Here is a 14,925-nt window from a genome sequence, read left to right as displayed (position 1 = left end):
CTACAATTAATTATTTTAGTCTGGAATAAACTTGTATTTTCTGATAAAAGCGTGTATAGGAACATTTTAATATGTTTTAATTGCAAATCATCTTGTTTCAAGATGGCAACAACAACAACAACTGGTGCAGCAACCTGCCTTTCTTTTCATGCTTCAAGATACAGACACTCTTTTCAATATATTTTTAAAGCAAGTTTATTTTTTTAAATTTATTTTCTTTTTAGATCTGGGTTTTAATCACAAAGAGTACACATTCTAGCCAATAAAGTGCAGAGAAATTGTAGACACAGTAATTTTTCTTTTCAGCAGGAACTGAAACTGTCAACAGAAACAAATCAGACAAACCACCGTGTAGAGGACATTGGTCTCACTGACCCTGCCTAATGATCTGTGTCTTTTGGTGTTGCTTTGATAGTTTCATATGCAAATAAATGATTCCAAAGCAGCTACAATGCATGCCAAATTAGTCACTTTTAATTAAAAGTCCAAGAAAGTTTTGGGGCAATTTGGGTGTAATGACTAGTTGGAAATGCAGCAGGGGTTTATTCAAAAAAGATGACCTCAAATTTAATATTTTAAAAGGGTCTTCTGCATATACTGCATCTATCCCTCATATTGAACTAACCAACAAGAACAGTTTCTTCAATGCAGGCATCTGTGTTTACATACAAGTGCAGTGTTATTAACCCTTGTGGTTTTTTCCAACGTTTTTGACGCCTTTTTTTCACAGTTTGTTTTTGCTTTTTCCAACATTTTAAATTTTTAAATTTTTCTTCTACACATTTTCAGCGCTTATTTCTACGTCCCATATTTTCTGATATAAAACAAAAATTTAAAACAGGTCAATGTGACCCGAAGTCAACACAAAGGTTAAATTGTGTTTTACATCTGATGAAGAATAATCCATCCCTGACATCCACACTGGGAAGTGACAACTTAATATTTTGTCTTGTGGGTTTGGTAGTATGCGCTACCCAATGTTCACATTTTTCAGTTTCTTTATCTGGAGGAACTCATCAACACTCATCATCCCCTCAGTCTGTTGTGGTTGGTGTCATGTGTAATCTGGCCAGGAATTTCCTGCTTGTTCTTTGGTAAATTGCACAATCACACCAGGCCTGTTTTATCTTCGTGCTGAAAACATTTACTGGAAGGCTGTTGTTTATTCTGCCTCATATTTTCTTCAGCAATGTTAATGCCCACTGAGCCGTTTGAATCCATTTATCCGGAGTGATTTTGGATCAATTTTATACTAATTCAGTAAATTCACATTTAAACAGAAATCAGTTTATTTGCTAGTATGGAGAACATTGCATCATAATCACTTCAATATGCTATTTGGGCTTTAATGTATCTTATTGTTACTATGCCATTGCACAAGTACTATCGTCTGAGCCTGTAAATAAGTCTACGTTGTTGAAATGTGTCTTTTAATCTTGCTGTGTATGTGCACTGTTTGTTGGAGAGTGACGACCTATATTTCGTTGCATAATGTGCCTGCACATTGTGTCAATGACAATAAAGTTGAATTGAATTGAATTTAAATGAATTAAATTCAACTGGTTTTTAATCTTTAGAAATTCTAATTAGAGAAAGTCATTATGTTTACATTAACTGGATTTCCTGTTAATTGACCGTAGGCTGCTTGATCCGTAAATTAATTTTAATTCTAAAAGCCCGCTTAAAGCTATAGTGCGTAGCTTCTGTCGCCTCCATGAGGAAGTGTAAGTAATGACAACAAAACTGTCGGCACGTCAACACAGCCATACTGAGAAATACAGAGAGAGTTTTGTGGAGCTGAAAGTCTTAATTAGCTTTGTAGCAACTCATTTGGCAATGGCTTGAATGTAACGCACATTCATTATAAAAAAGTTACGCACTAAAGCTTTGATGAACGTCCGTTACATTTAAGCTGACAGTTTTGTTGTCATTACTTAGAATTCCTCATGGGGGCGATAGAAACTATGCACTATAGCTTTAATATCAAAAAGTTAGGTACCAAAGCTTTAATAAAAACACTGAACCAAATTAAAAACCTTTACTGACTCACCCCCTGACCAAATGTTCCTCTACATTAAATTGGTGTTAACATGCAGATTGGGGAGTGAATCAATGAAAATAGTTCAGCCTCTGTGGTATTGTCTTGGCAACTTTTAATGTTACTTTGTGGTGAAAGAAGTCTAATTTCCACTGCAGGTCTTTCACGGTATTATTTAATTGTGGCATTGCAACTTTTTCTTAAGCTTCTTCCAGCACTGCTTATTGCTTGCAGTTTGTGGAAATGAGGCTTTTATTTTGAAGAAATCTTCTATTGGATGGAAAGTAACACTGTTGTTGCTGATAATGAACGTGGGCTGCTGGCAGAATAACCAGACTGTCATAGGTACAACATCAAACCCTCAACAGGTGAGTTCTTGACACAAAGACACTCATGACTGACAATAGCTTAAAGGAGACAACATGTTAAGTGAGCTCTGAAATGATTTTTTAAAAGTTTGGTAAAGTTTGCCAAAATTGAATTATGTTATATTGTTTCTGTGGTGAGAAAGAGGTGCAATATGGTGGTGGGATATCTCAGAAAGTGGTTTAGAAAAAAACACTTTCTGAGATAGTGAACTTTTGCTTAAAAGAAGAAAAAGAAAAAAAAACAACCAGCCTCCAGATAATGAAACTTTCATAGTTTGTATGTCTTTGCAAAAGGTTCAATAGATTTAGCGCTACATTTAAATGTCATAGAAGTGCACCCTACAACAATGTGACAAATACTTAAAATAACTACTGTTTGTAGCTAAGACACCTCCTTAGAGAAAGCTTAATAAGCAGGTATAAAAGTGAAACACACTGTGCTTTTACTTTTCCAGCTAAACCCTCTGCAGCATATTTCAGAGTTACTAAATAAAGAACTTCCAGCGAGGGACAATAAGTGTAATCTTGCTGCTTTATAGCAGAACCACAGACGTAATAGACCTGCATATTTTTTTTATTTGGATTTGATAGGGCTGTTGATAGATACCAGTGACTTTCTGTTTACTTTGGCAGTTGCTAAAGACTCTAAGACATTCTGCATTCTCCTCTACAAACACCCACCCCTCTCTCTCTCACACACACACACACACACACACACACACACACACACACACACACACACACACACACACACACACACACACACACACAAGCAAAACAAAATGAGTGACTTAAGAGCTTCAACCAAGAACAGAATTGGTTAAGAGGAATAGAGAAAAATCTTCCCATTTTGTGTTCCAGTTGTGTGTGCAGGACTGTGAAGATGACTGTCATCACTGTGGCGGCTGACAGTAAAAGCATATTTCCATCATCGTGCCAAATCCTGAAGACTCCTTGCTCCAGTCTATTCTCCGGGTCGGTGTACCATGGGCTGATGCAGACTAGTGTCACTACAGCATTTGGGGTGAGAGGAATTAAAATAGATGTATTCACATACAGCTATTAACTGGTGGTCTTAAGTTGATCAAGTATAAGACAATTGTTTTGAATCTTTCACAGACTATGCAGATCATGGTGGGCCTGTTCAACATCGGACTGGGGCCAGGACGAACCAGCACAAATCCAGGAGATTTGACCAGCTTAGGTGCTGCGTACTGGCTGGGTGCTGTGGTAAAAAAGATATTGTTAATATTAGAGTATATTACTGTAATGTCTCTTGTTTACAATATTGGAGTTAGCTGTGTTATGAGAAACTTTTACACATGCAGGAAGTTCCACACCGTTTAATTTTTTTTTTTTTTTAATTAGAAGTAGTGAAGTACACAAGAGAGCAAGATTGTTTTATGATAACAATTCCTACTGGCAAGCAAATACAATAGTTTCTGCTTGATTGTCACTGATATGAACTGTCTGCTGCATGACTTCTCATCAGTTCATCGTAACTGGAATCATGTCCATTGTGGCTGGACAGTTCCCTTCTTCCTGCTTGGTAAGTACTCCACTGACTAACAAAATAAAATATGCACTGCCCTGTAAATAGAAAATTATTAAATACTGCTTGAATTGTACTTTTAAGTGACAGGATCTTTCCTCTGCAGATGGGCTTCACTGTGTTTATGAACATTGCTGGAGCGATCTTTGCAATTACTGGCATTGTGCTGTATGCCATGGACCTGGGAAATGCCTCTCTCCTCTGGATGTGTGAGAGCAGTAGCAACAATGCTGATCAAATTGGTGACAACTGCAGAAAAGTTGCGCTCTTTGCCCAGGTAAGCAGACTTCTAAAGCTAAACTCCAAAACACAATCTAATTCAATATTAGGGGTGGGGGGAAAAAATCGATACAGCATAGTATCGCAATATTTTCTGTGGCAATACTGTATTGATACATGGACGTCGAATATCGATCTATTATTATATATGTGTTGTTCAATTTGAAATTGGAAAAAAGGTAATAAATTGCAATATATCACAGAATATTTCATTATGTTTAAAATAATATTGTATTGTGATGATATTGTATCGTGAGGCCTCTGGTGTTTCCCACCCCTATTAATATGTATATATATATATATAATTTATTTATTTTTGTTCAATTAAATTGAGTTTAAAACATTTTTTCTCATCCATCAGACTGTGTTGACATCCATGGACAACACGCTGATCGCCATGGCAGCTCTTCAGCTCTTTGTCAGTATAAGATATGCTATTCTGGGCATCAAGTCTCTGAGCAGTGACATGAAAAAGGAAGAGGTATGAATCAAGAAGACAATACACAAACTGCACACAGTACACATGAAGTAGCGTACACCTGGGTGGTATATCCATCCTGGGAGAGGGATCCCTCCTCAGTTGCTCTCCCTGAGGTGTCTTTTGTTTTTTTTTAGGGAGTTTTTCCTTATCTGATGCAAGGGTCAAAGGATTAAGAGAGCCCTCTGAGGCAAATTTGTAATTTGTGATATTGGGCTGTAATCAAATTAACTTGACTTGAATTATATTCAGGAATTTAAAGCAAGTATAGGAGCAGTAATACCAGCTGTAGTTGCAGGAATAACAGCAGCAGTTGTTGTAGTAGGGATACCATTTAGCCACATGTCTTGTACTGTATTCTGTTTTTATTAACAGTCATTTTTTTTCTGTTCAAACAGGGGGATGTTGAAGATCAGCATCCACAGTTGAATGAAGTCCTCCTGACTGGTCCTGGTGCTCAAAATGAACTCAACTAAACACATGAAATTACTGACTTTGAATACTTGTACTGCTTGTGCTTTGACACACTCAACTGCTGAAAGTAATCAAAACTGCTTTATGTCACAAGGACATGTTTTTTTAGTCAGCATGTTTTTTTCTATCTATTTTTAAAGTAAAATTGCTTAAATTAAAACATGTAAAATGGTGAAAACTGTCTAAAAAGACACTGCTGTTGACTACTTCCTTTGTAATGTTTCACTAATGAAATTCTATTCATGTCATCATGGGGTGTTTGTGTGTGCAAATTACATTTGAAGAGATATGTTGGTACGGACGCTTTTATTTTGAAGAAACCAAACGTGCAACAGGAAGTTGCCTATCAGTTTGTTTGCTTCTACCTGAAATCATCATCGACAAACCAGACGGTCCCAGTTATAACTCTGTAGCCACGGACCCAGGTGAGTTCTCTGCACACACACAAATAAACACATAGCCTCATTGACGATAACTTGAACTTCACAATAAGACAACCTGTTTATTGATCGCTGAACTGGGTGATATGTATATTCTGTTAATGGTTATCATGTTTTTATGGTCTGCAAGAGAAAGGGGAGTTATGGAAAGAAATATGTTATAAACTTGATTTTATTTTATTTATTTATTTATATAAATTTAAACATTTTAACACGTGTGTGTGTGTGTGTGTGTGTGTGTGTGTGTGTGTTGGTCGACATTCAAGAAACTGATTCCTCATTTTTGTGAAAGTTTCTGTTGCGTCCTTTTTTGTGTTAGCTTTAGGACAAGAGGTTGAGATGGCAAACACAACAAAGTGCAATACTGTAAACTAAACTTCCCTTCGTCCAAATCACAAAACCTGTTGTGCCTAAACCTGTAAAATTTACTTTTAACATCATGATAGATGCCATGGCCTACTTGCTGTGAACCTTATCACAGGTGGCCTATCAAATAACTTGAATAACAACTGGTATAGCTATATATATATATATATATATATATATATATATATATATATATAGTTATCTGTCTCTTTTTAGTTGTTTTGTGTATTTTTGTCGTTTGATTGACATTCCAACAACAAAAGGTGTGGCCACCACCAGCATCAGATTCCACCCCTCCAGCCCCGCCCCTGGTTAATCAAAATGTAGAAGAAAATATAGCCTATCATACAGTTATTTTATTATTTTACCCTGATATTGTTTTTGTGTGTTCTGAATTATTTGCCTGTATTTCTGTAATAACCTCTGTGTTGAGACAAGCCTACACTGGTTATCAGACCCCTGTGTAGTTAGTTGTTGTGAGAAGAACTCAGCCTAGTAGGGAGTCAAACCTACTACCAACTATCAAGGGACTCTATTACAATACAATTACAATAGTAACAAAAGTAACACTGAGGTGTAATTTTTTCTTATCTATAGTAAGCCCCAAACTTACGTCACCTTTTGTCCTTGTGAAACCGACGTGTATAATCCCCTCGCTTTTTGGTCACCTCGGACAACATGTATAAAATCCCCACAAAGAGCAGAAAAGTGCAGTTATCACTTGTGTGTGAATGTGTGTGTGTGTGTGTGTTTCTGCCTGCCGCATGAAATCCACCACCATAATCATCTGTTTTCTTTTCTTCCATATGAAAATTAAGTTTTCTTCAACAAAACATTCCTTCCACAGATACAAGTGACTTACTGTTTTGAGACAGATACACTAACCCTTAGTTCAACAAACACACACGTGTGTTGCTACCTTGCCGTACCAATACAAGGTAAGGTTGGTTATACTAGAATTGCACTGATTAGGGGGAAAAATCGATACAGCATAGTATCGCGATATTTTCATGGCAATACTGTATCGATACACAGTCAGACACCAAATGTCGATCTATTTTTATATACGTGTTGGTCAGTTTGTCTGCTTGACAATCCCATTTTGCAGCAATAAAATTGAAGTGAGATGAACAAATGCTCGATGGTGTTTTAAGCCCCCAACGTCGACTTCAAGGCAGCGCTGCGACCGTCAACTTCAAGGCACCTAACCCTAACCTTAACCCTAACCCTAACCTTAACTTCAAGGGCAAGTAATTCAGACAGTATTTTAGACCCTTTATATGTTTTTATTTTATTTTTTGAGGTTAAATAATATGTCTTTAATATTGGAATAGAAATTCTTTTGTATTGTGACGCCAGGCTATTTATTTTCATAACTATATATATATATATATATATATTTTTTTTTTTTTTTTTTTTAATTTATTTCAATTATTTATTTTGTAATGTCTCCAGAAGAGAGACCAGGGCAGGTGTGGAGGTGACCTGTTATTTAAAGTTTTAATCTCCCGCTCTCCATCCTGTCCAGTGGTTCTTTTAACCTGCTTTTAATCTGGCCTTCTTTTAAACAGCTTTTATATAACCGAACCCGTTTTTTTAAGGAGGTTTTTAAGTGTTTTTCACACCAGTGGTCCCCTTGTGCCCGTGCCCCTCGCAACGCCCACTGCGTTGCGTTTTAACCCAAACCTAACCCTAACCATTGCTTAATCCTAGTGCCTACAACGTTGGGGGCTTAAAACACCAAACACCTGAACAAACAGAGAAATGTATCTTTTTAGATAAAACAGATGTTGACAAAGTTTCCTTTTGGGGACATAATTTGAAATTGGGAAACATTTGAAGTTGGAATAAAGTTAATAAATTGCATAATATTTCAAAATGTCAAAAATCTCAATAATATTGTATTGTGACATAAGTATTGTGATGATATCGTATGGTGAGGCCTCTGGTGATTCCCACCCCTAGCACTGATCATGTACAGAATATTGCTAGGCAGTATCAATGTGTATATTTAGATCCTGTCCTAGTTTTAGTTCAGTTTATAGTTAACATATTTGTTATTTAGGCTATGTTTCCATTAGACTTTATTTAGGCTGGTTCACTTGGCTGCTGTAACACTGCAGTTGGGACTAATACAGTAATGTATCTTTCCATCTGTCCAACTTTCCATCTCTGAATCTCCATGTCATGTTGCAGGTGTGAGAGATGACCATCGCTTCTTTCAAAGACAAAGGAGTGACTGTGGTGACTGTGGCGGCTGACAGTAAGAGCATGTTACCGCCGCTGTGTCAGATCCTCAAGTCTCTTTGCTACAGTCCCATGTGCTGCTCAGCGTACAAGGGGCTGATGCAGAGCAATGTGACTGCAGCTCTTGGGGTGAGATAAACTAAAATTAAGATAAGATCAAACTTTATTGTCTATTCACACAGAATTTTCTTCTTGCATCGTCTGCTCCAACAATCAACCGTTTCAACAATTGATTTATTCGTGTGCAGTATTAACTGGTGGTCTTAAGATGTTAAGACAGAGATATTTAATTGTTTTGATTTTTTTTTACAGACTATACAGATCATGGTGGGCCTGTTCAACATCGGACTGGTGCCAGGACGAACATACATGTATCCCAAGGATCTGACCAGCCTGGGAGTTGCTTACTGGCTGGGTGCTGTGGTAAAATAACATTGTTGTTTTTGTTTACTTTGAGAGCATATTTATTTATTTTGCTCAACAGTACTAAAGCCATACTAAAGAGTAAAAAATATCTTTATATATAAATATAATTTCCTGATGTCTTTTTCAATTGCCATAACTTTTTCAAATGGATTGAAATGATTTAGGATTTCCTATAAGATATAACAACATCTTCTGGTTCTGTTCATGGAAGTATTACTGTTTTTACATAGATTTTTGTTTATTTCTCTTTCTTATAATATATTTAAAAGAAACAAGTGAAAACTGTGTTAATAATTGTAATTATTTTAACTGAGCTGTCCCCTCTTTCTCAGTTCATCATAGCTGGAATCATGTCCATTCTTGCCGGCCGGTTCTCCTCTATTTGCTTGGTAAGTAAAAAGGCCCTCTCAGACATGCACCCCCTTATGTTATGGCTGCTGGTCTCATGTCTGAATAAGCACCCTTTACAGTAACATACCACCTTCTTAAATCACTGTAATGAATTTAATATCTCATCATCAGTTGAATAACCCATGACACACTGTGAAAGAGCCGTTTACGTGGATAAATCAATCGGTAAAACCAAATTATCCCCTCGCAGTCTGGTTAAAAAAAAAACAACCCTGTACAACAGTAATAATCTGACCAACAATTTCTTCTTATATTTTTTACTTTTTATTCTTCTTTAACTTGATATGTGTGTATTCACTGCGAGAAGTGTGGCTGAGCATCACTTACACCTCTATGTTAAATCTGCCAGTGATGCAGCTTGTGAAAGAACAAAGACAGGCCCGTAGGCATGGGGGTTTCGGGTGGTTTAACCCCCCCCACCCCACTGCCAAACGTCCATCATTTTAATCAGTTTTTTTAAGTGTCTTATTAAATAATGTCTGTCGATAATTTGAATCCCCATGAAATATAAATAATCTAAACCGAAGCCCTGATCTTGTTTAAAGCACCACTTCTGTTCATGTGTTAACTGGCACGCGACAAGTAACAATCTAATGTCTAACGTATCAACAATCCACGCAACTAACTTTATGCACATATAGCAAAATATGTGAGGCCAAGGACATCAAAATTAAGTATTTGAACCTCATAATTAAATACAAAATGAGGGAAAAACTGCAAAAGGTCCACTTTTTGAACAAAAAGAAAAATGTACACTATGAAGTCAAAATAATCAAGAGAATGGACTCTTTTCTTTCAGGTGGGCTTTGCCGCTTTTGTGAACATAGTCGGATCTGTCTTTGCTATTGTTGCCATCGCGCTGAATGCCAAAGACCTGGCAGATGCCCCTGCCATCAGGATGTGTGACCTGTACATTGGTCGCAGTTATTATGGCGACTGTGAACATGTGGCATATTATGTGCAGGTAAGCATGCTTTCAAATGATAAGGCTGGTTTTATGCTACAGTCTTCTTATTGTCAACAAAGAAAACCAACGTTAACCTTTGTGTTGACTTTGGGTCACATTGACCCGTTTTTAATTTTTGTTTTATATCAGAAAAAATGGGACGTAGAAATAAGCGCTGAAAATGTGTAGAAGAAAAATTTTACAATTTAAAACGTTGTAAAAAGCAAAAACAAACTGTGAAAAAAAGGCGTCAAAAACGTCGAAAAAAAGTTTCTCAATACCTTCCAACTTCTCTTCCCTGTCTGTGGCTCTCATCATCCCCAAGCTCATTCGTTCCTACTGAAGACATACATTTATAAATAAATAAATGGTGCACAAATACATTTATTTTACAGCTGCGGATTAATACACAATTGGAGCTTTAGTGAGTTTTTACTGCAGCAAGATGCTGTATGTGGGATTAAGTCACAATAAACTACTGTGTGTGTGTGTGTGTTCATGGTAATGAAGGAACAGTCAAGTTAAAACTAAACAACAAACAAAAAAAAAATAACTGTATGGTTTAGTATGGATGTGTTATTATTTGATTTACTATAGATAGACGGAAAGGAAGAAAATAGATGGAAAAGAAAGAAGAAAAATAAAATGTAAATGTGTGTGTATGCATGTATGTATGCATCTGTGTCTGTGTGTGCATGGGTATATTGAGCTGTAGGTAGGTAGATATACGGTGTACGTGTATGTAAAGAAGAATTGTGTTGAATTGTTTTGTATTTAACTAAAGGATAAAAATAGAGAAAGGGGGTAGGACTAGAAAAGTTTGTTTATGAACTTCTTCCTGCTCCTTTTTGAACATGGGAATTTCTTATTTGAATTACTTATAATAATTTTGGTAGATTGTGCTGATAAGTACATGTCCTTATTTATATTTCATTTTAATTTTATATATGTATGTATATATATATTTTTTTTTTTTTTTTTTTTATATGTTCAAAATAAACTACTACTAGAAACTACTACTAGAAAATCCTTTTTGAACGAATCTGACCTCTTTCTTTATTTCTTGTCTATGTCAGCGCTTGTTGACAACCATGGACATTACTATGATCGTCCTGGCTGTTCTTCAACTGTGTGTCTGTATCAGCTTTGCTGTTCTGGGCATCAAGGCTGTGGTCAACAGACAGAAGGAAGAGGTAAGAATCAAGAAGACAATGCACACAATGTACACAGTCCACATGAATTAGAGGACAGCTGGGTGGTATATTCAGAAAGCTGAAGCAAAGTATTAGTAGTATGAGCAGCAATAACAGCTGTAGTTGTTGTAGTGGGGATTACATTTTGCTGCATTTCTGGGGCAGTATTTTCACAGTTTTAAATTCAGTGGAGTGACACTGTCAAAAATCTCAACTTTAATCTGTTTTTGCTTCATGAAATGTCATTTTTGTGTCTGTGCAAACAGGGTGATGTTGAAGATCAGCAGCAACAGTTGAATGCAGTCCTCCTGACCAATCCTTGTGCCTAAAATCAACTTAACTAAGCACATGGAAGCATGACTTTGAGGCATTGTAATACTTGTGCTTTTACACTCACTTTCTGAAAGTAATCAAACTGATTTGTATCACATAAGGACACGTTTTTCTGCGTTTAAGTTCTTTCTGCTTGTCAATAACTTTTTGAAGTAAACTTGATTTAATAAAACATTCAACATGCTAAAATAAAAAACCCCAAAGAGACATTTCAGCTGTATTGGTAAAGCCAGATATTTTAAAATCTCAGCAGATAACTATGTGCATATTTACCACAAGGGGTAACTGAAAGTGTAGGTTTTTAGTGTATTGCTCAATTAAAGCACCATAATCTGTACCAGCGTTTTTATGGCAGTTCAAGTTCAAGGAAGAAGTGATCTAACTGCACAGGATGGATGTATAAGCTGTGCTTTCCATATCCTCAAACACACTGAGCAGCAGTCCTGACATCAAGAATCATTATGGTGGACTGACTCCACTAGAAACTGTCCCAGTCTGTCCCTCCTCTCGTGCCACATTCTCTCTTCCCCAGGCCCCTCCATTGCCATTTCTCATCCATCCACCAGATGCCCTCGGACTCCTTTCCCCATCACCTAACTGCCCCCCCCCCCCCCACCCATCTACACACCTGTTCTCTCCTTCCTCATCAGCCCTGTAGATATTCAGACCGCCCATTCTCACTCGCTCACGGCCATTTTGTCAAAGTTGCCATGCTCTTCATGTCTGTGTTTTCTGCGATCCGTTGTCTGTTACCTGAAACCTAGATTCTGAAATGTGTTACCTGCCTGTTTTAATGTCTGTTGGACTTCCCTTGGATTCCCTCGTCTGCTTCATGCTTTCTGTACCTGCAAGTATGCCCATATTACAAGAAACAAGACTTCAATATGCAGAGATAAAAAATGAATACATGTTTTTTAATGTTTTCTGGCAAGAATAGGTATCCAGTTTTGACATTTCTCTTTTTTAAGATAAAGGGAGCGATTTTAAAAATGCTAAAAAAAAACAACATTTGGTATGATGATGATATATGATGTATGTTACTTATTATGGAGTTATATTCCTATCTTTATTCAAGAGCGCATTCTTTCAATTTGAGAGCATTTCTCACTGATATTACGTTCAGATTTTGTAATAATTTCCCTCAAAACCTTGCTCTCACACTCAAATAGTTACTGTTCGCGCTTTGATTTGCTCTGCTTGTGCTCAAACTTTCTGCTTGGACTCATATGTTGTTGCTTGTGTAGCGAGTGTGTACTCTCTCTCTTGCGTTGTGTTACAGACGAAGCCGTCGCTCTTCGTTGGCTATGACAGCCGTTTATTCTGATAAATAGCAGAACAGTGTTTCACAATCACATTCGTCGCTAATTAGGGCTCCAGTTAGCATGAAACAGGCTACTGCAGACTGGTTAACAGTATTACACGACATTAACAAAATACCAGTATGAAATCACAAAAGTAGACAACTGTACCTGATAAATAGCAGAACAGTGTTTCACAATAACATTCGTCGCTATAAAGAGCTCCAGTTAGCTAAAATTAAAACAGAAATTATTCAGTTTACTGTTGCCACGGTTGTATCATAAAGGTTAGGTTATTAAGCTAGGCTAACCAGACTAGCAAGCTAGCACAACGTGGTGAGCTTTTTCATTTAAGTTAAAACAAAAGAAACAAAACAAAACTGGTCTCTATTATAAAATTTGAGACCTTCCGTGTGGATATACTACATGCATACTAACATGTTATCACAATGAACACATTTACCTAACTATAACTGTGGAGCTCAGTATTATGTGACTTACCATGAAACAGGCTACTGCAGACTGGTGATGGTTTGTAAGAATTTACCCTAAAGTCTGCAGAATATCACCAATAGATGCTCATGTTACAGAAAAAGCCTGTCTCATATGGAAACTACTAGCCAAATGAAAAGTTACCTTTTAATGGCAAGTGGAATTATTAACTCTGCTACACTTGTACAGATTTCCTGCTCTCAGCTTCGGCCCTTCTCGCACTTTGGCTGCTTTTGCACGCTTGCAAATCTTCTCTCAGATTTCTCCTGCGGATTTTTTTTGTGTTACAATCATACACTGTATTAACAGTCTATGGTTATAATCCTATCAAAATTCCCCAACTAATAGAATGTCAGCTGTAGTGTTCACCAATGAAATGATCCCTGCCCTGTTGAGGGTGCGTTTGCTTTACGTTAGAACGTCTGTTGCGGGCGGCTGCTCTGTAACCGAGTTTATTTACCCGCGCTGACGCCGTCCATCGCTTTATTATTACTATATGTCAACAATGTGCACAGAATGGTCGACGCACTTTCACCTGCACCCATCAGGAAACGGGAGAAAGCTTTGAAGTGGGACATATCAAGTTACGTCCACAACTACGAGGGTGAGTAACATAAAATTAAGCACCTAGTAAATGGTGCTAGAATATAGCCTAGCTTCATGTCCATTAACAAATAGATTTTCTTTATTGTTTAGCTAGATTGAACAACATATGACGGACAGTATGTGTGTGATGACCCCACTTTGTATTTTTTCCTCGTTTGGTTAACCACGTTCCTGGGGATTTGGCTAATTTCATGTTAGAGCCAATTGTAAAACCTAAACTGTAATATAACTGAAAGAACACAAGAAACTGGATTGTTTGTGTCAGTTTGCATCACTGTTGTGTGTTGTTCATCAGAATTTAGTCTTCATTCCGTCATATAACATTAGTCTGAAAATGATGAATTCAAATCAGTCTGTTTAAAAAGTTGTAACGTTAAGTACAGTTTCACCACTATAATAAAAACAGATCTAGAAATGATATGCCTTCTTTGCTCCTAAATAGCAGTTATTTTTTAATGAATACACTTCCCTTAAAGTGCTCATGAAATGCTCATATCCAGGTTCATAATTGATTTAGAGGTTGTACCAGAATAGGTTTACATGGTTTAAATTTATAAAAACATGTTTTTGTCATACTGCACATTGCTGCAGCTCCTTTTTCACCCTGTGTGTTGATCTCTCTGTTTTAGCTACAGAGTGAGGCATCTCACTTCTGTTCCATCTTTGTTGGGAGTTGCACATGCACAGTACCCAGGTAAGGACTACTAGCCAGTCAGAAGCAGTATGAGGGCGTGCCACGCTAGCAGCTAGGCGAGCATTATAACGTGTGTTACAAAGTGACGCACGTTTGTTACAGAAGTAAAGGCTGGACTACAATAGAGCTGTTTGGAGCAGTTTGTGAACAGTGTTTTCTATTAGAGATTGTAAGTCCCTTTTGGGGTGGACTTTGGGCTTTTTCACTTTGTAAACCTATATCATGCACAAAAAAAAAGATATATAACACAATAAAGGAAAGGGAAAAAGCCAAAAAGCATAATA

At 37.0% G+C, this 14,925-nt stretch overlaps 2 protein-coding genes and 1 long non-coding RNA gene across 5 annotated transcripts; 2 read left to right on the top strand and 1 right to left on the bottom strand.

The window, feature by feature from the left end:
- The first annotated feature begins 2,344 nt into the window (after window positions 1-2,344).
- Window positions 2,345-5,431, top strand: LOC116035972. Its single transcript, XM_031279358.1, has 7 exons — window positions 2,345-2,406; window positions 3,268-3,430; window positions 3,526-3,636; window positions 3,899-3,955; window positions 4,065-4,235; window positions 4,599-4,718; window positions 5,114-5,431. Exons 2-7 carry the CDS (start codon window positions 3,290-3,292, stop codon window positions 5,189-5,191), a joined length of 678 nt encoding a protein of 225 aa, XP_031135218.1. The 5' UTR covers window positions 2,345-2,406; window positions 3,268-3,289; the 3' UTR covers window positions 5,192-5,431.
- A 91-nt stretch (window positions 5,432-5,522) lies between these two features.
- LOC116035971 lies at window positions 5,523-11,749 on the top strand. The gene is made up of 8 exons (XM_031279357.2): window positions 5,523-5,614; window positions 6,843-6,933; window positions 8,192-8,371; window positions 8,555-8,665; window positions 9,001-9,057; window positions 9,879-10,043; window positions 11,102-11,218; window positions 11,485-11,749. Exons 3-8 carry the CDS (start codon window positions 8,201-8,203, stop codon window positions 11,545-11,547), a joined length of 684 nt encoding a protein of 227 aa, XP_031135217.1. The 5' UTR covers window positions 5,523-5,614; window positions 6,843-6,933; window positions 8,192-8,200; the 3' UTR covers window positions 11,548-11,749.
- LOC116035973 lies at window positions 9,895-13,955 on the bottom strand. 3 transcript variants are annotated; one of them, XR_004101509.1, is made up of 5 exons: window positions 13,486-13,955; window positions 12,333-12,396; window positions 11,074-11,192; window positions 10,307-10,364; window positions 9,895-9,986 (listed from the first exon to the last, which is right to left on the bottom strand). It is a non-coding gene; the product is annotated as an uncharacterized LOC116035973 (long non-coding RNA). The 3 variants fall into 3 exon arrangements; XR_004101508.1 differs by lacking the exon at window positions 13,486-13,955 and adding an exon at window positions 13,351-13,414; XR_004101510.1 differs by lacking the exon at window positions 13,486-13,955 and adding an exon at window positions 13,351-13,414 and having other exon boundaries at window positions 10,307-10,361.
- Window positions 13,956-14,925: the final 970 nt, after the last annotated feature.

Source organism: Sander lucioperca, chromosome 10 (genome assembly GCF_008315115.2).
Source record: "Sander lucioperca isolate FBNREF2018 chromosome 10, SLUC_FBN_1.2, whole genome shotgun sequence".
Taxonomy (NCBI): domain Eukaryota; kingdom Metazoa; phylum Chordata; class Actinopteri; order Perciformes; family Percidae; genus Sander; species Sander lucioperca.
This window is presented reverse-complemented; position numbering and strand designations above follow the sequence as displayed.